Genomic DNA, 27,352 nt, shown 5'->3' with positions numbered 1-27,352 from the left:
TGAAAAGAGATCAATAATTCACTATGCAAATGGTCTTGGGAAAGGAAAAAGAGATTCTACCACCTGTCCCATTTCAGAGGTTTGAGTTGTTAAGTGCAAAACTAGTATCTGAATTGCATTTAAAATAGAGCAGTACCTAACTAGGATGATGTTTTGGTCTCCCTTAACACAAACTGGCATATCACATTGATGACAGTAATTTGAATAATTGATTCTAAATAGATCCCATGATTGAAGTTTAGGGCTTAGCCTTCACAAGCAAGCAAACACCAGGCAAATAGTATTTCACTTTTCTATTTTATCTCTTTATAGTTAAACTGCTACCGACGTATATCGAGTCTTCAATAAAAAACTCCACAAAATAAGTTCATGCTCTGATAAGGAACAAACTTACCTGGGTGTTAGGAATTTTGGGTTCATTGATTTTAGTTTATTAACTGGTATCAATTCGGTATTACTGATTTAATAAGTGAATGGGGTGAGGTGGTGTAATTGGTTGCAGAAGGGATTGCAGATGCATAGGGCTGGAAAACAGGTATTCTGAAAGCAGCCACTGGCTTTCCTTTTTTCTCAGCCTTGATTTTGAAATCTCCACCGATAAAGACATGTTTTCAAGGTGTATTCTTCTGGGAAGAGAAGAGAGTTCATTACTATCCCAAACTGAAATATTGACCTTAAAAGCGACGCAAAATTTAAAAGATGCTGGTGAATTTGCAGCTTCTTAGTTTTGCAAGCCACCAAGATAGAGTAGTTTAAAAGAAAAACCAAAGTACTAAATGAATGAGAGGTTGCCTGTCAGAAAATCCTGGTCAGTACACTAAAAAAGAAAATTAATAAAATTACTAGTTCAACAGTCAAACAATTTTGAAAGAGAATGTGTATAGAAAATAACCACACGATCCATTCTTAGAACATAATGGAGAGAAGCTCTGTCCCAGCCAAGCAGTTGAAAAAGATTGAGAGAAAAAGGGAGAAAGGTAAGGTATGTCAGCTTTAAAAATGTTGCAATGAATCCACCACACAAATGTACATTCAGACAAGGAGAAGAAAATAAGTCTTTATTCACTTACCTACCCCTTGACTTTTAAATATGAAAATCAGTATTCAGAATTTCATTTATGTGGAAAATACTTTCAAAAATAAGTAAATATTGGAAGTAATAGTGTGAAACTAGATTTCATGAATAACTCATGCTGTTTGAATTTACTTTTTTCATTTCAAACTGGTTATTTTGTTAAGCAACCTGCCTTTCTTTGCTTAAATAATATAGAAATATTTATTGTTTATGTTAAATCTTTCAACTTACTTACGTCTTTGAATATAAATGTTGCAACACCATTTCTTTGAAATGAAATTACTTGTATTGATAGAATAATTCAGATAGCCATAAAACTGAAATATATCCATAGGGCTATACTGTACAAATGCCATATTAATATACCTTCTCTCCATCTCCCAATGCGCTCAAAGATTTACTCAATTAGAAGTGATTTTGAATAAAGATATTTTTCCAGTGTTTTCCAGACATTTCAAAAGCAATGAATAGTAATAAAGACAAACTATGAACAAAATGAAAGGAATTTGTCATTCTTGATGGTGACATAAAATGTCAGAATATTTTTTTCCAGAATGCCAAATTAGATGCTTACATTCACTAATTTTATAGACTTTTTACAGAGTATCAGAAAGACATGTTATTTCGATAACATTTATTTTTAAACAACTCTTTTAAATGGTAAGTTTGAGATAAATAACCTTGAGTTCAATCTCAAATCTATAAACTGTCAGGTTATTACAAAGGTATGCAGTGTTCTTTCAGAAAATATTAACTCTTCGTATTCAGGAAATTATTTAATTCAGAATTAGATACCAAGCCCTTGAAATTATTGATCACATCTTTAGAAGAAAGGAACAATCCTAGATGATATATTAGAAGTTATTTAAATTTGTATAATCTTAGTACTGTTTTTAATGTTGTGGGACAGAAACAGACCAAGGACAAAAAAAGTTACAATATTTCTAGGGGAAAATCATTCATGGCGGAGAAGATGGGAAAGACAAACATGGCACAAGAATATCCATTTTCAGTCACAGAAATGCCTTACTCCTTTTCTGGACTAGTCAGGGAATAATTACCTGGAGTAGTCCTTGTTGATATCTGTCTCAGTTAATTAACTGCAACATTATTCATAGAAATACAAGTATCTTCATTTGGGTGAATAAACTTCTCTGATTTAATTTCAAACTTGTCTGAATGTTATAGGCTAAGTCTGTTTACTAAAGTGATGTAAAAAAAAAAGAACAAGAAAGCAAACAATGAAAAGATCATAGGGAAAAATAAATGTGGAGTGAGCAGAATCAGAATAAAATATACAGCTACTGGATGAATGAATACATAGAGTCTGCATACTGTCAATAAGAAAATACACTGTATTGTATATTTCAAAAGATCATAGAGAAAATACTCTTTTATATTCTGATAGTAAATGTTTCAGGTAAAGAGTGACCCTGTTTAGAGACTAGAATACACTATCTGAATTTGACTTTGAGACCAAACCGAAAAATACTGTAGTAGCTGAAGGGAACTGTGGCATGATTTGGGGTTCGTTTTAAAAAAATTGTTTTATGAGACCAACATTTTATTTCATCTGTTTTGAATCTCAGTAAAGCAGGAATCACATAGAAACTCTGTGAAAGCATGTAAGGAGGAAAAAAAAAACCTCTAAAATTCTAAGAGGCTGTAATTCTCACAGTGGTATCCTGGAAGTAGGAGAAATTGGCTTGATATGATGAGAACTGTTAGACAAGATGTGGTTCTGCTCCTGAGTCTCTTATATAGGCTTCTGTTTTTTGAACAAGTCATCTATGACTGCTTTCAAAATACTATGTTCGGAATGGAAATGTTTGGTTCCTTATAATTCACCCTTCCTTCCTACTTCATATCCATAAACACAGGGAAAGAAATGTGTAAAATATTTTTGCATTCATCTATTCCCTATATTCATTAAAGCTATCTCATTTTTGACAACCAGATAATTTCTATTTTAATATTTTAAAGAAATAAAAAAGGATCATTAGCTAATTATATTCACTCTTCTCAGTTGATAAAGAACCTTCATCTTTCACCAGATCCCTGTCAGTCTTTAAAATCACTTTCTGATTTCTGTTGTTGCCTAAAAATGGGGAGTAAAAAAACTCCAGGCAAATTTAGTATAGATAAGATAGAGAGCAGGTCTTTAATGAAGACCTTCTGGTGTAAGGAGTACAAAGACTCATACCCGTGTCCAGTGGTTCTACATTTTTATAGTATTGTCCATCCAATCCAAGAATTATCTGTCCTCCAGATCCTCCCCAGATCTGCTCCACTGGCATGCCTACCCAGACTGAGTCAGAGGTCCTAAGACCCCTTTCTGCCTTCTTTTTAGGAAGAAATTCTTTACAGAAAGGGTCATCAGGCATTGGAACGGGCTACCCGGGGAAGTGGTGGATTCTCCGTTCCTGGAGGTTTTTAAGATGAGACTGAATGTGGTACTTAGTACCATGGTCTAGTAACCACGGTGGTAGTGGATCAAGAGTTAGACTTGATGATCTCAGAGGTCCTTTCCAACCCAGCTGATTCTATGATTCCTCATCTTCCTCTTCTTCACGGCACGTACTGTCTTTGGACATTCTCCAAGGTTCCAAGCTTGAAGGTCACTTTGACTATGATAGTGTCTTATTTTTCAGGTCTGGGTTGCATATGTTCTTAAACAGAATGTGTTTACTGTAGTCCTGCCTTGAAAGGAGCCTAAACAATCCTAAAGAATTTAGAAAATTCGATATCAAATGGGGGAATAGGGTTTAGTAAGTGTTAACTACTATTCTAAAGCATGAGAAACTGCACAGACACATTAAAATCTACAAAAAGTTAAAAATCATAAAAATCCTGAGACATCACTGTCAACATCATAATGCTGAGAGTTGGACCTGTAAGAATACTAGATGAAGCCACTGGGCCTCCAAAAGATATTGTAAAGAGAAACTTGTACTCATAGCTTTTCCCTAAAAATGGAAAGATCAGAAGTTTTTGTTATCTTCCCATCTTAATGATATGCACAAGGTAGAAATATTTTCCATGTATGAGTACTTTTCAGAGGTAGTTTTTCAGAATTATGGAGAATCTTAGATATAGGATTATATGCATAAAATTATAGTATTTGTAATGCCAACTACTCCTGAGTACAACATTAACCTTTAGCTGCAGGTTTCTTAGAAACTCAATTTCTTTATCTCTGATATCAGGTTTCCCAGCTGCAAAATAAGTAAAATTATAAACAAGAAATTAAATAAAGTTTCAAGGTCAAGCAGACTGGTTCATGGAATAAAGATAAATTAAATTTCAATTAATTGAGTAATATTATTTTAAATAACTACTACTTTAAACAGAAGCTACAACAGTTTTCTTTAAAAGTATAGAGGTGTTCAGGAAAATACACTGCATAACCAAAGGACTGCAAACTAGTATCTTATGTTAGTAAATGAATTTGCCCATAATTATACTGTGGAGACTGTGAAGGTGTTAGATCAATGGTTCATATATTGTGCTCATCACTAACCTTCAATAGTTCTTGAAATAAACTCTAAGTGAACTGTTCTTGAACTTCCTTGATAAAATGTCATACAAGTGCTCATTTTTTTTTCTGCATTAATCTCACGTACAGTAGCTATTATAATTGTGTGTAAATTGAAAGGTGAAGAGTATGGTAAATAGTATTCAGATTTTAGATTAGACAAATATTAGCTGTATAGTGTGCCAGCACATATAGCTAAATAAATGAGCTTGATGTAATTGTGTATACTTAAATGTAAGCTACATAGGACATTCAATTAATGAAACACATAATGTGAAGCATTAGCAGTACTAAATGATCTGTTTATCATTTACATTAAATCATCTTTTCCCATTAAAATGCTAGCATCCCATAATAAGTATAAGCCCCTTGTCTCAAAATGAAAATAGCAATTTACTGACTTGCCATTATAATGTTAATGATAGCAATACTATGGAAAGGAAAAATACAATGTTTTCCCTCTTTCCTTTTTGAATAAAGACTGTTGTAGATAGATCATATGAAAAAAAATCTGATAAAATAATATATTTTCTTTTTCTGTTTCTTTACAATTTAATTTACATGTTGATTATATAGTTGGAAAAATCTCACAATTTGATTAAGTAAAGTGAAAAGTGCCTAAGAGTAAATTGATAGCTGAAACTGGAGAATGTACTTCATCTAATTGTACTAATAAGCTACACTGATTAGGTTTGTTCAGTAAGAAAAAAAAATTTGACCTTTTGATTTAGTGTAGACTAGCACCTTATATTTGTCTTTTTACAGTATCCTCATTATGTTCAACAAAATCAAACACTTTCATAATTTGTCAAAGTGAAAACATAATGGAATAATAAAGACTTTTAAATTATTTGAAGAGCTAGATATGTACTGTGCTTGCAAAGCTTTGTTTTTAACTGGTTTTGTGTTGCTAAATGTAAATTGAAAGAAGGAACAACTGTAGTCTGACATTTGCCTTAAAGAATTTTTTGTCAATGTTTTGTCTATTATTATGCTTCATGAATTTTACTGTGAGAGAGTATGGATTTTTTTCCACTTGTAGAGAAATAAGGAAGCTTTTGTTAGTGACTTGTATTATGCTTGTTTATATTAATAAATATTATATACACCTTGAGTTTGTTTGAGGTAATACTTAATATCATAGATTAGAATTTTCTGGAAGGTGTGAACAGATTAGGAAAAGAAACAATAAAACTCAAAACAAGATATTAGATCTTAAAACATATGAAACAAAAACATTTTTGTGGGATGACATTTTGGTTAGAGAAACACATTTCTCATCTCCATAACGGAAGATACACAAACAACCAACATGACACAATCTATGAGATTTGCAGTATTACTTATTTGTCTCTTGTCTATTTCTAAATCATTTTTTTTTTTTCCACTGGAGAATGTGACTGCATATCTGACTGCATATCTACTCATCTCAACAGTTACTGGAACTTCATCATCTTACTGTTTTGCTTAATCACTTCTGTTTCTTTATCATAATTGTATCTTACAATCAGCAAACTAAAAATCCCCTTGTATGTATCAGTCATGCAGTATTAACAACCTCCCAAAAGTTACTGTTGTTCTCTGTAAAACGTGGTACATCAAGTTTCTTTTCTGACCTTCCAATTTTGAATTGCTAGTGAAAGAGCTCCATTTCTAGCACACCATACAACTTATTTCTTCTGAAAGACTCCTTTGATGTGATTCTATCAACCAGCCCTCATCTTCAGTTTAGCATCAAGATTTTTAATTAAATGAACCAAACTTTAAAAAGAAAAACCTGTCCTTAGAAATCGTAGAAAAAAAAATCATTATTCTACTTTTGGTAAATAAATTGTTCCCCATTTCTTACTGTAGGTGTAGAATGATTTAAATGTCTTAAATGTTTACCAAAACTTTCATTCAGTTTCTTCTAATATTCTACATACACGGAGGAAAAAGGAATTTAATTGCACTCTGCTTATCTAAATCATACCAAATCTGTAGAAAATGATTTCACTGCAAATATAATTGAGTAGTTTTATAGACTTAGTACTACACAAAGCTGACAGTCTAACATTTTTATACAGGATATTTTATGATGTATATTTTTTTCTTATTTATTCTCATTGTTTTGGTTTGATGTCTTTATTTCAGGACTCTGCAGGTTGTCTCTTTTCCTCTAAGACTCAAAACTGATTTGAAGAAAATACCTACCTTAACAATAGGAGTTTTGTTTTACCTGGGAAGTCCAGAAGGTCTACCTGGCTACCATTTTGCTAGAAAAGAATTCAGCCAATAGGAAATAGGTTATTTCTGTGTACAAAATATACCAGTATATTTGAAATCAATGATATTTTCTATGTAAAAGGTCTTTCTTAGGAATACATATGTCACTCTGTGTTTCTATGTGGCATCATAGCTTGCTTCTTTCTTATTTGACCTCCAAACCATAAGGTAGAAAATACATCAGAAATTGTACTACTGACCAAATAAATAACATAATTAAACAAACTGTTTTCCTTTTGAGAATTAGAATATTTTCTACCAATTGTGAAACCTGAAAAGCAAAGTAGAAAACTTTCTTGGAACAGTTATCCATGTGCAACATTCCAGAAATAGATAAGGATGAAAAATCTTAAGCCTTTACAATAGCAGATGATCCTTTGGGTGGAAGAGATCTGCACTGTAAAGGGAAGGAAGGGAATGGAGAATAAAGACAGAATAAGTTTAGAACAGACTTTATTAAAGATTTTTTAGGAGTAGTGGCAAGAAACTGCTCAGATTGAAATTTAGTTGTCAGTATGTCCCTGAGGAGGTAAGCAAGAAACATCAACCAGTCATCAATGTGAAAAGCTTTCTTTGAACAGTCTGTGATTACTGATCTCTTTTCTTGACTTTATCATGGTCAGTATCTGATGGGAGAAGAATAGATGACAACAAACTGATTGTGTATCACACACACAAATGATACATAACCCAGAGGACAGTAACCGATCTGCTGAAGTATGAATTTTTGTTTTAACTAAGAGATGCAACTGTCATAAGCATGTAGCCAACACAGTCAGTTCTGTTCAGAGGTATGTGAAAAGAGAATTAAAATGCTGATTCAAAAGCTCCCAACTTCCAGTACCAGAAATGACCATTATGCAGAAATGCTGTTGAACTTTTCACACAGCTCTGTTAGAGAACATCTTTTGAAAGATTAGCCAATTCTTTTTAAAAGACTTAGACCACTGGTAGTTGCTGTCATCTGCCATATTATTGCAGTGGCAGACTACCCTCAGCGTCAGGAAACAGACTTTTGATTCTTGCATCCTCTCATAGTTTAGTCAAAAGGGCTGAAAAGCCTCCCATTACTGTTTTCTGTATGTTTGGACCTATACATGTGGACCAAATTGTTTCTCAACTTTCTCTTCAATAAGATGATTTATCTGATCTCCTCTAGCACCAGTTAAGGCTAAAATACTTAAGCTGGTGAAATACTGTTATTTCCAGATCTTATATGTTTTTACCTCTTCCAAATGTGAAAATCAAAAGTGGTTGAAGGTCTGGGATCTCCTGAAACTGTTACATATACAGCCTTCTCTCTCTGTCCTCGACATATTTGTCTATCCTTTTCCCTAGTTTTTATATGACATTATGCACTGAAGAGGTTTTATTGTGATTCCTAAATCCTTACTTTTTTCTAAAATGCTCGGTCAAATAGGTCAAATATCTGCTTGTCAAATGCAGATATAAACTGCAAATTTGATTTGGTTTGCAGTAATATACTTTATTGGATTGCTAGCAACCTTACCTGCCAGTGCAGATGTTTTGTAGCAATACACTGTCCTGCTCATTATTTAGAATAGTAATAAAATTTTTTAGATTTTAAATCAGCCTTGGATTTTGATATTTTAAATATAAACCAATTTAAAAAATAATCTTTGGAATATTTTGAGTACTAGATCTCTGATAAATAAGATCAATTAACATCAGTATTTTGAGATCTGTTGGTGAACCTGTTTCTATTTTGAGATGTTTGTGCTTACTTTCCATGCAAGTGGTTAAGAAAAACAACTTCCTAAAATTTCAACATGATTACAGTGGTTTTAAAGCAGATCAGATATGATAAACAGAATTGTTTTAATTGTACAGAGTAAAACTTGTTAAATCTTGGAGATGCACAAATGTAAGACAAGTACAAAAATATCAGAATAAAAAAAAAGTACATATCTGACAAAGAAGGCTTAAAAAGTCTCTGATCTCTCAAAAAACTTAAGTTAAAATGAACTGATATAGAAAGAATTTTAAAATAATAGAACAAGAACTGGATAAGAACCAGATATTGATACTTAATAGGGAAAAAATGTCCTTTATTTATCTGAGTTTGAAATACAGAAGAGGATACATTAAGAATTTAAAATGCTGGCTACGCATATGAAGGGTTGCAAAGCAAATCTCTTCTAAATGAAAGTGTTATTACATATGGATATGCAGGTGCACTGAGCCTAGTAAAGGAATAGCTGAGAAGCTAATTTAATTTTTTTTTTTTAATTCAGAATACAGCATAACATTGTCTAAATTCTGGCACTTTAGAAGGGTAATCCAGAAATGACAGACTATATATTCAGTCTTGATCAAAGTAATTCAATCTAAATTCAGGACTTCATTAATAAATAATTAGAGACTAAAAATGCAGTTAATGACAATCAATCTGGTTTTAAAGAAGGTGCTGCATGTCACATAAAATTATTATGCTCGGGAGCAATGGAAATAAGAATTTCTTTTCTTACCTGTTGCTGAACAGGGTTAACTGCATCTCTGAAAATCTCTGACCTTTTCTGGAGAATACCCTCAAGTCTTAAGACTCCAGATCTCATTTTTTTTGGTGCATCAGCCTGAGACCTGCTCTTCAGAGCAGCATTTTAGAGATATAATCCTCTTATTATTTTTTGTGTGTGTATGATTATATCAACAATTGTAAATTCACTTTAATATCTGGACTTTCACTTTGTCTCAGGAAAAAATGACAGAATTTAACCAGTAGCAAAATAGCTTTCAGAAATAATACGTTTCATTTAAAACACTATAGAAAAAAATCTACTATAAAAAAATGAACAGTTCGCTCATAAACTATTCCTATCTGTTATTAGTCATTGTTATTAGTCATTTGTTCATACAGGATTTTAACAGATATTGCTCATAAATCTGTAACTCCCTTGTTCCAAGGAGTGTCTGATTGCTTCTATACTATCAGACTGACAAGGGCACCTAAAATTCAAGAAAATTACACAATTTAATTTTTTATTCATTTTTTCCAGGGTTTTTAAGTCCCTTAGAGAGTTATTCAGAAGGACAAATTACATTGGTACCAATCAGTAGCATACAGAAACTTTTTATTGTTTGGTCAATTCTATTCTATTCTTCCAATTCTATTTAACTACATCCTATTACAGGAGAAGATACAGAGGTGTTCACTCAGACAATGAGAATTCCACCCCAATTTAAGAGTAGTAGCCTGTTTTAAGTATCTGCCATTCTATGTTAAAGGAATAAGCCTTTCTTCAGCTAAAGGTAATATTAAAATTGAAACCCCTTCTAATGTTCCCCTGTTTTTGCACACTAATATTGTTGCACAACACTCAATTTTTTTTCTTTTCACTGTTGAAATCCTCAGATAAGTACCAAAAACACATTTGGGTTACTAACTCCACAAAGAAGGTTATCACTTCTTTTTTATTAAACTCACAAATACCTTAAAAAAAAAAAACAACAAACAAATACAAAAGTATGGAGTTGATAAAGTTTCTAAAATCTTAAAAATTGCTAGAGGAACTGCACTGTTATCAGCAAACATGCTGAAATTGCTATGGCAATAGATCATTGTTAAAACCAAGACTATTTTTATAAATAATTCTGAGTCTCTTTCAATTGCAGCTTCAGATTCTCATCTGCTAGTCTGAACCATTGTGGGGGTAGATGAAGTGGGTTTCTATTGTTTCACCTGAGATCCTGCCTTGAGAACACAAATCATATTGAATTCAGACTCCAGAACTGGGTTGAAAAGTTTTGCTTTATAAAATTTAGTTCACATAATGAAAACTGAAGAGGTAGTAATTCTATGTCAGGAATCATAGGAAAAAAATCTGATACATTTTTGAATCATTGACAAACTAGGGTTCTTTTGCAAAAATCAAGTAACTCAAAGCAGTTGAGCTTACTAATGCATTTGGCCTAAATTTCTGTAGATATTTTGATTAAAACAAGATTGAATACCAACTACACTTAAAAATATTTAAAGGTGTATTGTTATTTAAGGCTTCATGAATACTTTCTATATACTTGTAAACTTCACTATAAATTAATACTTCCTTTTTCAGTTAATGATCCTGAAGCAAAGGGAATAACATATTCTCAAACAGTGACTTAGAGTATCTCTATCTATGCCTTTGGTTTCCTTTATATATAAATCATCTTCTCTAAGGGGTTTCTATCCCATTTCTCACCACTTAGATTAACATATTTTCTATTTCATCCTTTTAAAAGGTTTATATATATATATATATATATGTAATCTTCTGTTTTTCTTGGACCCTTAAGAATAAAGGGAATATAATTTCTTAGAAAAAGCAAATTAGAATACTTAAGCAAGGGTTCAGGAGTGTAGCGTTCGGGTAGGTACAAAGGAGAGAAATACAGCAAGAAGGTATACAAGTGCACATACTTGCAGAGTAACAGAAGACACTCTTTTCAGGAATACCAAGAAGCTGGGTATAGTCTATTACAGACCAGAGGACAAAAAATGTTGTTGAATCGAGGACAGTATTAGTGAACAGGATTCATTGAATAGACTCAGTGCTCAGAGGGTAGATCTATGCACAAATTTCTTTAAAATTAGTTTTCCTCTCTTCCCTACAGTTCTGCGTTTCTCAGTTTTAAAGTTTTTAATTCCAGTTTTTGCTTAATTGATAGAGCTTAAAATAAATTGGCTGGTTCTGGTGTCCTCACATTAAGAAAAACTTGTCAGCCAAACAACCTGAAAACTCTGTGCAGTTGGGTAGAGAGTCATATCTTTGTTTTAATGACAGTTTCACTGCATCTGCCTACATATTCAGCCTTTAAAGAGACCTAGTACCTTTGTATATAAAACTGTTAAGTTTTACAGCATTAAACTCTATCTGATAGACTACCGCTTAGTGTTAACCTATTAAGCATGCACATGAAACACTATTAATCGTAGCATATGTTTGCACCTGAAAAATATAGATGTGACGATGTGTCTGCCTTGTTTTGTGCAATGAGAAGATATGAAGAGGCTACCTGTGATTAGTGTAGAAACAGGTTGTCCACTGGATTTTGCCTCCAATAAAAATAATTCATCTAAAAGTGTCAAGTCTGGCCTTTCATTAATGATGTCTTCACATTTGTTGAAAATGTACAGTCACAAAAGACAACTTCCAGCTTGAGGTTTGTTCTTTGTCATGACTTTAGAAATAAAAATTATTTCATATATTTTTTATTTATTTTTGTTTTGAGAATCAAAATATATTCATAAAACCAAAAACATTTCCAAACAGAATTTGCTTCATCAGTTTATTCAAAAATTCTTGATTTTTCTGACTGCTTTTTCTTATGTTGTCTTCATTGGTCACTGGACGGTTACAATCAAACTACTGTTATATCTGGAATTCTCAAATGGTCAACCTTTTAGCTACAGTTCATACTTGAATCCCAAACTTTCAGACAAGTTGGAGTTGAAGATCTCTGTATATGAGAAAATGCTGCTTTCTGCTATGATGTTGAGCATGTGAAAGATCTAATTCTGAGACTGAAACTAGTGTTTGTGAAAATGTCTAAGAGTTTAATAGTCTAAATTAATGTTGTTTGATTGAACATATGAATAATAGGATACATTTTTATTAAGTACCACTACTAGAATCAATTTTTGATGCAGTTGTTCAGGTCACAGATTCCACAATTTTTCATGACTCTCTAGTGGCACTTGTATCCAATTCTTTGCTAAACTGAATGCTGGAGCTTGAATGTACTTATTAGTATGTTCATAGAAACTAAATAACGGAAAAAATTGAAAAAAACTAAAAAGAAATATTTTAAAAATTAACACATCTGCTGATTTTAATTTCTAATATAGTAATGTCTAATTTTAATACTCTGTGCAGTTTATAAGAAATATTTATGCTTCATATTTAAACAGTTGTTTTTCCAATTATCTGTCACTAGAACTCATCCAAGTGTTACCTACTGAGGCAAAAACATTTGACTACTTTGGATGTTTCTCCATAAGGAAAAATGTGGAATATATCACCATTATAAATGTTCATAGGTTCTTTAGATTGACAAAAGTAAAATTTGTTTCCCCTCTTGCCTCCCAAACCTTCCTCTGAACTTTAGGCAACAAGGTAAGAAAAAGTCTGCAGCGAAAGATTCTTCCCTTTCATATCCAGTATCAGAAAAGATAGAGTTTCTTCTGCTGGTTGCTTTGTCTTGTTCATGCTCCTGAAAAAGACAGTTCAACACACATTGAATTTGACACTTCACTTCAGGACAAATCTGCAAGTGTGGTTTTTGCATTCTCTCTTCTATTCATAAATGCCTTGAAAATAAGTGGAGCTCCATCAAAAGTCAGGACAAGAGGTTGCGAGAGTGACAGCATGTTTTACACACGCGTGGGCCAATGTGACAACAAAGTCCATTTTTAGAAAGCTGCATAGAAACCTCTCTGCATCAGTGTCAAATTAGAGATACTGTTCTGAAATACTGATTACGACTGCATATTTAGCCTGTGTCATCTGAAAGAATCTATCTGACTTATCTATCCATCTATTGCTGCCTGCTTCTCAAACGAATGTCATCTTGTCAATGGGATCATCACTACATTCAACTGGAAGGTTTGCAAACTTTCATTTCTGAGAAAGAACTGCTATGATGTCTATGGATGACTTCAATACTAGCACAATCCTTTTTTTAGGAGTGTCAAACTTCTTGGCAATCCATTTTGTTGAACAAAAGTGAATTCCTGCTGTAGTCCCTCTACAATATTTTTTCAAGGCATAGTTCTTTAATGATTTTTTATGCCCTTATGAATGTTGCACTTATATGCTTCCTTTAATGTAATTCAACCTACCTGTATAGTTTTATTTGTTTCCAAAGATAGAGTTCTGTGTGAGAATGTGTCTGAAAAATTCATGTTTAAGAGGTAAATTTTACTGCAAACTGAGGTAAAAGGCAGGACCATTTAGAAATACTTAATTTTTTTTTTTAACATTTGTCTTCTAGAAAATAAATGCTTGTCTTGTATAGACTAGTGTTTTATAGAAACAAAGTATTTTCTAGAAAGTCTGCTGTTTGCAACCTACCTACCAAGACTGCCAAGGTTACAAGTTTTTTGGCTCCAGGTTTTTCAGGTAGTGAATTTGTGTTATCTGAAACTTATGGAAGACAGATTTGCTTGAGGGTATTTTGTTTTATTTTGTTTTATCTGTGTGTGTATGTACAAATAGAAATTACTAAAAAGAATTGCATGCTTAGATGCCTGTTTACACTGAAAGACCTTGCTGGAAAAAGTTGCTAGCCTAATTAATTTATTGCATTTTTCTGTGGTATAACTCACCACGGTATTTACGTTTTTTGATTCTGAAATTTCTGACAGGTTAGAAATACTGTATGAATGATATAAGAAAACTCATTCATTGGCAAATATGAGTAAGATAAATAAATAAAGAGATACTCTTAAAAGAGTAGAACCTGGTTAGGTTAATGGCATAATGCGATTAAAAGGTATGCAGAAGAAGAGAAATTAAGGGGTTTGTTAAGAGTTTCTCTTTGTTTTCTGGACTCTGTTGTTGGACACCTCATTAAACCACACTCCTGCAACACCAAATGTGAAAGAAGTGAGCAGAGCTATGCTTATTAAAGGGTATGATAACACTTCAGAGATGGAAATAGAAGTTTCAGAGCAGGAAAGAGCCAAGAAGAGGAAATATTTTCCCGTCTGGCTTCCATCTACCACTGAGATCAGGTAGATTAATACACACGATGCAAGTGGGTAGGGATTTATCTGTGAACAAGTATTTTAGGTCCCTATTAAGCATATTTATTAAACACTGTCTTAATAAAATTAGGAAAAAAAGAATAGCTATAATAAAATAATTCCACATCATTCAATGATGATTAATTCAAATTCAATATATTGACCTTGAATTTGCTTTTGTCTCAGTACTGTCTTTCATTACATTCTTTATTTTCTATTGTGCTAGTTACACCAAGGATAGTCGTATAACTAGACAGATAAGGAGTAAATGGAAATGAAGAAGTCTGTAGTCTCAGGGAATAAGTCTACAGCCCTTTTCTGAAGAGAATCCAATATTATATTTGAATTGCAACTCCCTATGATTTGAAACAGTTTAGAAAGCTTTTCTGTACCTTATATGCTGTTTTCTGTGTTGCTATTCTTGAGCTACTTTATAAACAAATCAAACTGTGATTTATATTTTTTTATCTTGCATGAAAACTTTTTTTAAGGCTACTAGTGATGCAGATCTAGTCATTGCATACAGAAGGGATGTTGTAAAAGACAACAAAAAAAGTTTTTACAAATGCATCATTAACAAAAGGAGGGTTAAGGAAAATCTGCATCTATCCTTTATTGCATGCGGGGGGAAACAGTGACAGAGGATACAGAAGAGGACGAGATACTTACTTTCTTCTTTGCCTCAGTCTTTAATAGTAAGGTCAGTCATCCTCAGGGTACCCAGACCCCGGAGCTGAAAGACACAAACGGGAAGCAGAATGCAACCACCATAATCCAGGAGGAAAAGGTCAGTGACCTGCTACACCACTTAGACACACATAGGGACAATGCACAATAGGGACAGATGGGATTCACCAAAGGGTACTGAGGGAGAGGATGGAAGACCTTGCCAAGCCACTTTCAGTCATTTACCAGTAGTCCTTGACTAAGAGGAGAGGTTCCCGGTGGCTAGAAGTTAGCAAATGTGATACCCATCTACAAGAACTGTTGGAAGAAAGATAAGGGGAACTACAGACTTATCAGTGATGGAAGAGGTCATACAGCAGATCGTCTTGAGTTTAATGAGGTTTCCACTCAGTCTCCTCTTCTCCAGGCTGAACAGACCAAGTGACCTCAGCCATTCCTCATCCCTAGAAGTGTTCAAGGTCAGGTTAGATGGAGCTTTGATCAACCTAATGTAGCAGACCGTATCTCCACTCATGACAGGGGGGTTGGAAGTAGATGATCTCTAAGGTCACAGAACCACAGAATCATTTGGGTTAGACAAGACCTCTAAGATCATTGCATCCAAACTTTGACCAATCTCTGCCTTGTCAACTGGACCATAACATTAAGTGCCATGTCCAGTTGTTTCTTGAACACGTCTGGGAATAGTGACTCCACCACCTCCTGACCAGTCCATTCCAATGTTTAACAACTCTTTACATGAAGAAATTCTTCCTGGTCCCTCCCAACCCAAACCATTATATTATTTTATGAAGAGAGAGAGAAGTATTTAGGCAGATAGAAGTAACAGTCAAACTGAAATTTTGTCAAAACACTGAGGTTATACTAGAATGTAGGAATGGAAGACTCTCTTAGTTTTAGAATGGTTCATTTTCCCACCATCCCCAGGAAAGGGAATTCACCAGTTCTATTCTAATTAATTAAAATTAAATTCTTAGCCAATAATTCAGATGGCTAGATGTAATTATATGTTTTTCATTGTTGTGTTAAATGGATAAAATAAAGACTATTCCAAGAGGGAAATGTTGCTTAATATGCAAGATACAAAAAGGAAGAGTTGTTTAGTAAACTGTAAATACTCTGAGGCATAAGCTCATTACTTCTGTTGCAATACAGAAGAGACTCACTAATTCACATAAATGACTTGGAGACCCACTGTAAATGACTGAAGTTTATTATGAGACATTAGGTGAAATAAATGATAAAACTCTCATGGACTTATAATTTAATTGATATTGTGGCAAATGAACAAGAAAAAACAACAAGAATAACTAATTACAAAATATGTACCAGTCATTTATATGATACACAATTTCATTGTAAATATTTGGGAGTATTTAAATCTGGATGATGCTTTCTTTTTTGGGATTGGATTTGTTTCTTCTCTCTCCTACAAATCTTTATTAGGAAGCACCTTTATTTTTGGGGAGGAGTACAAATTATTGGTGCAGATTAATGAAATCTGAAGAAGACTGTTAAATCTAAGATTGTATTGCTGAACAGAGACAGGACAAAACTAGGTTAATTAATCTCTTTTTAAGTAGAAACAATGAAACAGAACTGTATTAATTTTCAAAACAAAAGACACATTTTTTAAACAGTAACCATTTTTTTCTGCCACAAAAGCATACACTTCTAAAGGGAAAATGCTGAGAAATAGGTACTTAGTCAGCATTAAAACACCAACTATTGTGGGGTGATGCTATTATTTTTATTTTCTTTTGCATGATGCTATTACATAGAAATTTCCTAATTTCAGGATCAGTTGCCATTTTGGGATTAGATGTAAGATGCTAGCACCAGCATTATCTTTTTCTGGTTACCTTCTCTATTTTCTTTCTTCTATTCTGTTTTTCTTGATACAATAGGAGGAAACAAACTATTCTAAATCTTAAGTTATTAAAAAAATAATAACCCACAAGGTTTTTTCATACTTTTATTAATTATGTATTCTCATTGGTGCCATCTTTGACACAGTAGCCACAAAGTGATGGAGTTTAAAATATCTGTTGACTGGAGTAAAAGTGCCAGCAAAACCTCAACTCTGGACATAAGGAGAGCAGAACTGAGACTACTCAGGAAACTAGTAAGTAATGACCCCCAGGAAAATATTTTTGCAGGTGCTGGGGTCCATCAGTGCTGGACACTTTTCAAATGTCACCTCCTAAGGGCACAGGAGCAGGTAACTCCCAAATGTTGAAAGTCAAGTAGGCAAGGTAGAAGGCCAACTAGGCTGAGAAGGAATCTTCTCTTGGCAATAAGGCAAAAAAGAAAAGGGTATGCCCAGTGGAAGCAAGGTCAAATGACATGGGAAGAATATAGAGATGCTACTTGCCACTGTAGGGAAAAAATTTGTACAACCAAAGCCCAATTGGAGTTGAAGTTGGCCAGAAGTGTGGAGGACAATAAAAACAGTTTTCTCAAATACACTAATAACAACAGGCACTTTAGAAATATCATTGGTCCATGACAGGATGAGGATGGTCACCTCACAAACAGGGAGAGAGACAAGGCAGAGGTGTTTAACACATTCTGTGCCTCTGTCTTCAACATGGATGATAGACAAAGGGGGTCTCAGTGCCCTGAGCTGGAGGACCATGACTGTCAGAATGATCAACTTCCCGTCGACCCTGAACTTGTGCAGGATCTGCTGCTCCAGCCAGATCCCTACAAATCTATGGAACCTGATGGCATTCATCCTAGAATCCTCCAAGAACTGTCTGATGACATTACAAAACCTCTCTCTATGATTTTTGAGCAGTCTTGGCAATCTGGAGAGTTCCCAGCTGACTGGAAGCTGGGGAACGTTGTCCTGTTTTTCCAGAAGGGCAAGAAGGAGGGCCCTGGAAACTATAGACCTGTCAATCTCACTTCAATGCCTGGTAAAGCTATGGAGAAGATTATTCTGGGAGGTACTGAAAAACACCTGGAGGCCAATGCAGTCCTTGGTCACAGCCAGCATGGCTTCATGAGGATGAAGTCCTGCTTATCAAATCTGATCTCCTTTTATGACAGGGTAACGCACCTAGTCGATTGAGGGAAGCCAGTGGATGTAATCTTTTTGGATTTCAGTAAAGCTTTCAATACTGTCTCTCACAGAATCCTTCTGGACAAAATGTCCAGCCCACAGCTGGATAAACACATCATGCAGTGGGTGAACAATTGGCTCACAGGTCGAGCACGGAGAGTGACAGTGAATGGGGTAACATCAGACTGGAGACCCGTCACTAGTGGGGTACCACGGGGCTCCATCTTGGGCCCTGTGCTTTTCAACATCTTCATAAATGACTTGGACACAGGAGTGGAAGGGAAGTTAAGCAAGTTTGCAGACGATACAAAACTGTGAGGAGCTGTTGACTCCCTTGAAGGCAGGAATGCCCTGCAGAGAGACCTCAACAAGGGAGAGGACTGGGTAATCACCAACCATATGAAGCTCAACATTGGGAAGTGTTGGATTCTGTACCTGGGATGGGGCAACACTAGTTCGTTGTATAGACTAGGGAGAGAGACTGAAAAGCAGTGCTGTGTAAAGGGACCTGGGGGTCCTGGTCAAGGAAATTTGAATATGGTTCAGCAGTGCTCTGGCGGCCAGGAGGGTTAACTGTGTCCTGGAGACATCAGGCAGAGCATCTTCATCAGGTTGAGGGAGGGGATTGTCCTACTTTGCTCTGCACTGGTGTGGCCTCAACTGAAATATTGTGTGAAGTTTTGGGCATTGCAATATAAGAAAAATATTAAGCCATTAGAGAACATCCAAAAGAGGGCAATGAGGATGCTGAAGGGCATTGAGGGGAAGCTGTGTGAGGATTGGTTGAGGTTACTTGGTCTGTTCAGCCTGGAGAAGAGGAGACTGAGGGGAGACCTCATTGCAGTCACAACTTCCTTGTGAGAGGAAGAGCAGGAGCAGGCACTGATCTGATCTCTTCTCTGTGATAATCAGTGACAGAATCTGAAGCAATGGCCTGAAGTTACATTATGGGAGGCTTAGGTGGGATATTAGAAAAAGGTTCTTCACCCAGAGGGAGGTTGTGCACTGGAAGGGGCTCCCTAGGGACGTGGTCACAGCACCAAGCCTTCCAGAGTTCAAGAAGAATTTGGATGATACTCTCAGGCACCCAGTGCGACTCTTGGGGATGGTCCTGTGAAGGGCTCAGAGTTGGACTCAGTGATCCTTGTAGGTCTCTTGCAACTCAGCATATTCTGTGATTCTGTGATCTGGAAAAAATATGTTAAAAACTTATAAGACATTGACTTCACAAAAGGATGTTATTTGTTTTTTTGCATCTTTTTCTTATACTCTACTTACCATCTGGATCTGGATTTAAAAATTTAAAATTCTGTAGAAATTGGAGGTCTACAAAGGGAAGGAAGTATTTCAAAATAAATGAAAGAAAAATCGTGTAGACAAAAGTTGTCACAAGAAGAACAAATAAAATACACAGAAAAAGACATATGACCACTTAACTGCTGGAAAACATCAGGGATTTGTACCCATTATCAAAGAAAGGTGGAAAATTATTTCACACATGCAATATAACAAAAGTAACACTCTTTATCTGTATTCTGATAAGTAGCTTTTCTACATGACTGGAATTAATTTTAAGGATCCTGGCATCTAACTTACATAGAATAGGGGATTTCCGAAGACTACTTCTGTGACAAGATCGAGGTTCTGATTCCAAGTAACTCTTCTGGTGTTTCTTTGTCTTTTCTAAGTTAAATTAAATGTAAAGCAACAGATAGCAATGTCACTGAACATTTTCAGTGCCTATCATTCACGTACATAGAAACCCAATTCATGAAAGGATTTAGATGCTGCTATTCCTACAGTGGGAAAATATGGGTTTTTTTGTTTTATCAAAGAAAATAAACCCTTGAGGTACCATTTTGGGCTCCATATCTAACAGTCTAACACTGGCATCTTCAAACATATCTTTATCTCTTTCCAGTACAGGGGTATTGAATGTGCGCTGTATATTTTACCTCTCACATAGCCCCAGAAATTAGTTGTTGCTTTACTGTGCTTAGTCTCACAGGTGTGCTACAAATTCCATTCAAATGGCAAACAAAAGTGTCAACAACCTGCAGCAGGGCTCTCTGGAGGAGAGCAATCTGAAGTGTGTACAGGCTGCAAGGTGCTTGTCTCAAGTACTGCCTTCCACTGTTCCACAGGCTTCCACAACAATATCCAAGAGTGGATATCTTCATATCTTCTGCCTTTTCAGTTGGAGAATATTCCTTTTTTTTTTTAATCTGAATTTTTTTACAATAAATAAGCTTTCTTTCAACAGGGACTTCTGATTCAGGTTGCTGAGCATCTCATGAGATGGTTACTCTGTTGTCACCAAAACATGGGAAATAAACTCTCCAATCAGTTTTCTAGGTTAGAAATCCAACATTACTTTGTTGACAGCACACTGACTGCAAAGGGATAGCTCCACGAAGCTGACACACCCAGCAACCCAACAGACCAGGTTATATTCATGAAACTAATATATATTCAGCACATTTCTGTTACATATTCATTATAGTTCTTCAATAAATGCATATATACCAATAACTTGTTCAGTAACATTGTCATTATCAGTTCCTGGTTTTCTGAGTGCTTTGTCCTTAAATAACTTGTCAAACTTCACAAGAATGAGTACGAGAGACTTGCGACATTACCCAGGAGCCTGACAGAGAATACACCTTTGTGTAAAGTGACAGACCTTGATCAACCGTCCTTCTTTGAAGGAACATAGTGATCTGAAGTCTTGAATGACCTCAGTAATATGATGTATTTGCTACCGAGTCTTGTGTAAGAAGACAGGTTTACTACCCAGTTTCATATATGCTGTCTGAAATTAGGCTTTTTATCAAAGGTGGAATAGGTATCCATTTACTGAAATTGCATTATTAAACAAAAAAAAAAGAGAAGGTTTGTATATTCAATAGTTTAAATAAATAGAAATCAAATCAAATATAAACTCTGGTGTTAAATGCACAACATGCATTCCTCTATAGTACATTTTTTTAAATGTGTTTAATATTAAATGAGTTAATAGATAGAGTTTGATAGGAAGTATCCATCAGTTATATTAATTCAAACTGCATTCAGAGGGAGAAAAGGCTTAGCTAAGAAAAAAAGAAATAGAAAGTAGATCCCACATTCCTGTGTATTAAAAAACCCCCGTTCTCCCTTTACCAAATAAATCTTTCTTAAAGGTATCTTCTGACAGCCACTGTGACAAAGAAAATAACCATCAGCAACAACTGGCAGCCAAAGAATATTGAACTGCTTTGAGCTGTTCTCAAGAGATAGGAATTCTAGCTAACAAATCCTTTTACACTGGCTAAAAAAGTCCAGTGATCACCAGATATTCGACAAATAAACCTCTGCTGCAGCATCTCTCTGCTGCAGAGCTCGGTGAGATTTTTTCAAAGCATTGTATTTCTATTGTTTTTTTGTACTTTAAAAGTTTAGTGAAGGACTGAAGGTGTGGTTTTGGCCTAAACTGCTTCATTTTGTTGCATAACAACCCAAAGTTTAATACCACATATCCAGTTTTCTGTCATGTAAGAAATATAGTACCCTCTTCTAAAGATTTTTCTGCCATTGCTTAAATTCCACAGATCACACCCAGTTAGAAATCTCTATATAAATATATATAGGTATTATAATATTGATGATGATAATAACAAATAAACTAATGTATATATATATGTATGAAATAAATAATGCACATTTATAGATGAAGAAATATTTGCCTATCCAGGAATTTGTAAAAATAATAGACCCAAAAATGCAGTACTTGATGGTACTTCTAAGTAAAAGTAGCACATCAGCTTTTGCTAGAGTGTGGTTTGAATACCAATGAGGATGTACGCTGTTTGACTAGCTGTTTGCAAGCACAACAAGCTGTGATCATGTAACCCAATAATAACTATTGCCATGGCTATTAAGAGGCCATAAGCTTTGTATTGAATTTGCTAGATGTCAGGAACTGAGGCTTGTCAGACTTACTCTGTCTGAACTTTACTTGAACCGCCTTACAGATTTGTTTCACTTTGTTTCACTGTGACAGCAATTTCTCTGTTTGACCAGGGATTTATGGATAATTAATTTTACTTTTTGTTATTTTTATGTGGTGCAAGCATAGTTTTATAGAGACTAACAGGCAGTTATTCTGTATATAATGAAATATTTCAACTGCAACACAATGAAATACAGAAATACAGACTTGGTACAATAACAGGGGCCTTGAGAAGTTGAGACAAGGTATGTGGCATAGAGGAGTACAGGCACGAGACAATCAGGGATGAATCACAGGTAGAGATCACAGGGTAATATATATTTTTACCTAAGTAAATAAGTAAAATTAAGAGTGTTATTTCAATGCCCTGGAAAGTTGACAATGTCTATCATGGATGCATATGGTTTTATATGACCTGTAGTGCCCTTATGATCTCTAATATTAAATATACCTGGATATAAAATATGACACCATAGAATATCTTCTTAACTACACCTATTTAAGACCTTGACCTTTTCTGATTACTCAGTATATTTTCTGTCTGTTAACTTATCGAACTTCTGTGAATGCTTAGGGTAAACAGTTATACAGAACTTGTGTTTAAAGCTTCTGGTTATGCTTCAGTAATACAAGAAATTTAATAAAGTTACTAAAGGATCTTACCTATGTTCAGTAGCTGCAATATAAAGTCTACATTGAAATCATTTGGTTTTGGTTAATTTGCTTCATCAGGAAAGTTCTGTAGAAATCTGAAATCTATTGCAGTCTGAGTCTTATAAAAACCCAACATTTTTTAACCCCTATGGTAAAACAATTTTATTTTCAGGGATGTATTTTCAAATAAAGTCTTTAAAAAAGTTATTGTAAAAATAGATACCCTGGTGAATATGCAAATTCTTTTGCAGGAGAGGTTACCAGTCATGTAGTCTATATACAAATATTCTGCTATATGACATCCATTTCCTAGTCGAGCAAAAAGAAGTAGAGACAAGAATTTGATTCTTCAGGAAATAGATTATGTCTTTTCAAGAGGTGCAATAATATTTACGTTAAACACAAAATAGAATATTGAAAAGTATATTGAAATTAATTGAAAACATGAATGTCTTTCAAGTGGATGAACTTAAAGAAAGTTGAATTCCAAACTGTTTTGGCAAACTTTGTGTTACATCTACATCTCTGCATTACATGACTGAAACTCAAGAAACTGTGTAAATTCTTTCTTCTGTTGATGTTACGTTTTTTGTATGCAAAGATATAATGAAGGGCATCTTAGTTCATAAATAACTCATTTTGCATTCTTCTTCACTAAATTTCAATACAAAGCACAATACAAAGCACACTGCAGTAAAATAATGAGAAAAGCATTAATAATTACACGGATGACAAAAAGAAGAAAAGAAAATACCTGGTACAACACAAAATGAATTAAAAAAGAAAGATTAGAATTATGGAATACATCCAATTGTACAAAAAATATGCAAAAAAATTGTTTAAAACACAAAGGGAGATTAAAAACCCATAGTAATTAAATAATTAATAATTAGTTATTAAATTGGATAAAATCCAAGAGATAATCTAATTACTGAGAACTTGACTTTATACAGTTTTATTCAAATTACAAATAAGTGCTTTTAATTAGTTTGTTCCAAATTTCTTTTCAAAACTCTGAAAAAGGAGGACTCTCTGTACCCTATTTTTGACAGTACCAAAACTCTCATTACCTGGGTAAGAATTTGGTTTGAGTTTCCTATAGTTTCTTTAGACGTTTTTCTTGTAAAGATCTGAGTTGTGAGCTCTCTCACTGTAATTAATTTATGAGAAATAAAAAAAAACAACAACACATAGGGATGTACACAACATTTATGGAAAATAGAGTCATAATTGATCCCCTCCTCATTAGTCCAAAACAGTCAGATGGCCCTGTTATAACCACTGGCCAAAACACTATTTGGAATCTGTTCAAAGAGTCGATCTGTGACACTCTACAATTGCTACCTGTAGAACTGTGTATCAATTTTCAAGTTTTACCTTACTCTTTAAGGATGTAACCCCGAGGATGTAGCTTCTTACATAGGATGCTTCCTCAGTCCTCAGTTTTATCATCTTATTCAATACTCTATTGTCCATTCCTCATATTTTTCTTCCTGACACTCTACTCTTTTATGACCTATAAGTTTAGGATATTTTATAATGTAAATTTTGGAAGGTTCTTCTTTAACAAACCTACTCTCTTCCAATGAAAGAGAAAGAAAAAAAAACAAAAACAAAAACCCCAACCTCAGTAATTAATAACATATATACTGGAATTAAATTTTTTAACCAAGTGCCTAGTTGAAATAGTTTTTCTTTTTTCTAGCAGCTTTTTTGTAGAAGCTCTAATCTTTGTGCTTCCAGTAGCTATGCTCCTGGGATGCTTGCAAAGCTAAAATAGAGAAAAAGTGTTTCTTTTATTCTTACATAATGATGGTCCAAATCCTTCCACTTGTTATCTTGTTATGTTTAATTCTTCCACCATACAGGAAAATCAGAAAGTATGGTCTTTTGTTTTAATCTTCTTTTTTTAAGAGGCAAACAATGAAAAGACAGTGAATCAAAAAGGCAAAGATCATCTTATTTAAATTTAATATTGTTTTATTATTTAGTAGTTTAGTCCCAAAACAGGGAAAGTATGAGGCTGAAGACGGAATATCGTTACATAGCAAATGTCAGTAGATACATTTTACAGAGTTTTAAGGAATTTTGTAATAAGAATATTTTATAAAAGTATTTATTAGTGCAGCAAAATTAAATGGGTTTTCTCAGATTTTATGTCAAGAGCCAGAAAACTCAAAAGTTTATAAACAGGTACAAAATACCAAGGGTCCTGGCCTTATTAAATCTCACTGTACTTTGGAATATTTTCAATAAAGTGGCAAAATTCCTTTACTTAAAACTCCTTTAGAAGTCCTTAAAGAGAACAACAGCATGGATAGTATGAATGTATACATTTATATTTTCTTGATGAGAAACAAATTATTACATTTTGCATTTTTAATACCAAAAAAATTGTGTATATAATTTGCCTGAAAAGTGGGAATAGATGAGTTTCTGTTCACTATAAGTTGTTTAAAAAAATGTAGAAAATTATTTGAGTAGATCTAAGTGGAGACTACAACATTTGTTTCTCCCTAATTAGAAAGTAAATAGAATACAAATTGATGAAGTGGAAATTCTTCTACTTAAATAAAACTTTTATTTTGATTTTGAAGTATTCTTGTTTTTTGTGGGTTTTAAAGTTATCTAGAAATAGGAACCTTTATAATAATTTAAATATTTTTTTAAGATAGAATTGCTAAACATTAATTTTTCTCACTGTCTACAAGTGGCTGGAGGAATAAATGAATGTATTATCCCTGTTCAGAAAAACAGTCATGAAGAATGCTCCTTATTTAAAAACAAACATGGGAGATCTATGTACTGTACCATATTAGAATCTAATGCATCATAAGTATGTGTGGTGTTTTGAAGGTCAGCAGGAGTTAATTCGGTTAAGTGCTTTTCTAAAAGCGGTGCCTATATGCCTCCCTGGGTCTATGAGGATATTAAAAAAAGTCTTTTAAAAAAATATCCTGCTATTTAATTGACACATAAAATGAGTTGCAAACATTATTTAAAATAACAAAATTATGTTCCTTGTACAATAAAGAATGGCACATTTATGAACAAGTCTCTATTAGAGATCACTCAAGCTTTATCAACGAGAGGGATAAAAATTTCTTAAAAGATGGTAGAGTGTAAACAACCAGCAGAATTTCCTTACTATGAAGTAAAAGTGACTTTAAAATGCATCATTTAGGTCAAAAAATTATTACGTGCAAGGAGGATGAAATATGAAGAGAAAAATGGTTTGGTATCTGTACTTGAAACTAGAGTTGTTTAAACATAGCTTTATGGTTATACTGCTTTTGCCAAGTTGCTTGGCTAGTTATACAGGGTAACATCCATCTTTGTGAAGGGCAAAAAAAGAGTGAAATCCCCAAAGATCCCTTTACTTTCTTGCTTTGGAAAAGAGAATGAAGAAAAGAAAATATAAGGTCTTCACTTGAGAATTCTGTGCATATTTATTTACTTTTTACAGATATTAAATATCTAGATAATAAATTTAAAGTGAGGTTTACTTTTGTTTACTTTTTTCTCCTTTTCAGTTCTTTTACATTTGCAACATGTTAGAATTTTTAAGAATTAATGTAGAATGATAGCTACTGCAACTAAGGGTCAGAACAGGAAACTGTCTTGAGTGGTTGACAACAAAAATATCCACACAGAAAAATTCCTTCAAAAAGATGTACGAATTTATAAAATATGCAGAAATTTTGGGGGGATTATTTAGCATTTTGACATTAACTTTCACTCTAGATATTATTTCTAGAGTTTGTCCTTGAAAAAAAAAGGTGTATAGTCACCTATAGTAAAAGGTATCTTCTTGGAGGTTTCCATGTTTTTGATTTAATGCAGCACAGTAAAGTAATGATAAATCACACGTGACTTCCATGCACCTTCAATGTACCTTCAGCCTGATCTGCAGTTCTCAAGCTGTCATACTCGGAGTCCCTTCTGGACAGAGCTGCCAATCATGCTAAACCATGTGAACAGCTTAGTGACACAGACAGATGTTCACAGAGAATGAGACAGAGACCACAAAAATCACTCACTTGTAAATTTATAGGATTTGAATATAGGGCTTTAGTGTGAAAATCTGGTTCATTAATCTGGTAGTTTCTTTCAATTATATTTTTATAAGATACTTTAGTAAATAAAAAAATCTCAACTCCTCAATATTGCTGCCATCAAACCAAAGCAGATGACTTAGCCTTATAAGCATTCAAACTCCGGATTCTTCTTTATGATTTTGCACAAATTCAGAAAACATCCTTTCATATTAAGATCTGACCTTTGTTTCTCAAATCTTGTTTCACTGGGAAAGAAACATAATACTGAGGTTTGAA

General features: G+C 34.0%; 1 protein-coding gene across 1 annotated transcript in view; it reads right to left on the bottom strand.

Annotated features, from left to right (window-relative positions):
- Positions 1-13,020: 13,020 nt before the first annotated feature.
- Positions 13,021-27,352, bottom strand: part of PCDH7 (protocadherin 7) — a 362,273-nt gene continuing 347,941 nt past the window's right edge. Inside the window, exon 3 of the mRNA XM_027642840.1 lies at positions 13,021-13,088. Coding sequence (XP_027498641.1) covers positions 13,081-13,088 — 8 coding nt within the window. The 3' untranslated portion in view covers positions 13,021-13,080. The remainder of the gene's footprint in view (positions 13,089-27,352) is intronic.

Source organism: Corapipo altera, unplaced genomic scaffold, assembly GCF_003945725.1.
Source record: "Corapipo altera isolate COAL_440 unplaced genomic scaffold, ASM394572v1 22, whole genome shotgun sequence".
NCBI classification, from domain to species: Eukaryota; Metazoa; Chordata; class Aves; order Passeriformes; family Pipridae; genus Corapipo; species Corapipo altera.
Note: the sequence above shows the minus strand (reverse complement) of the source record. Positions and strands in the feature narration are given on the sequence as shown.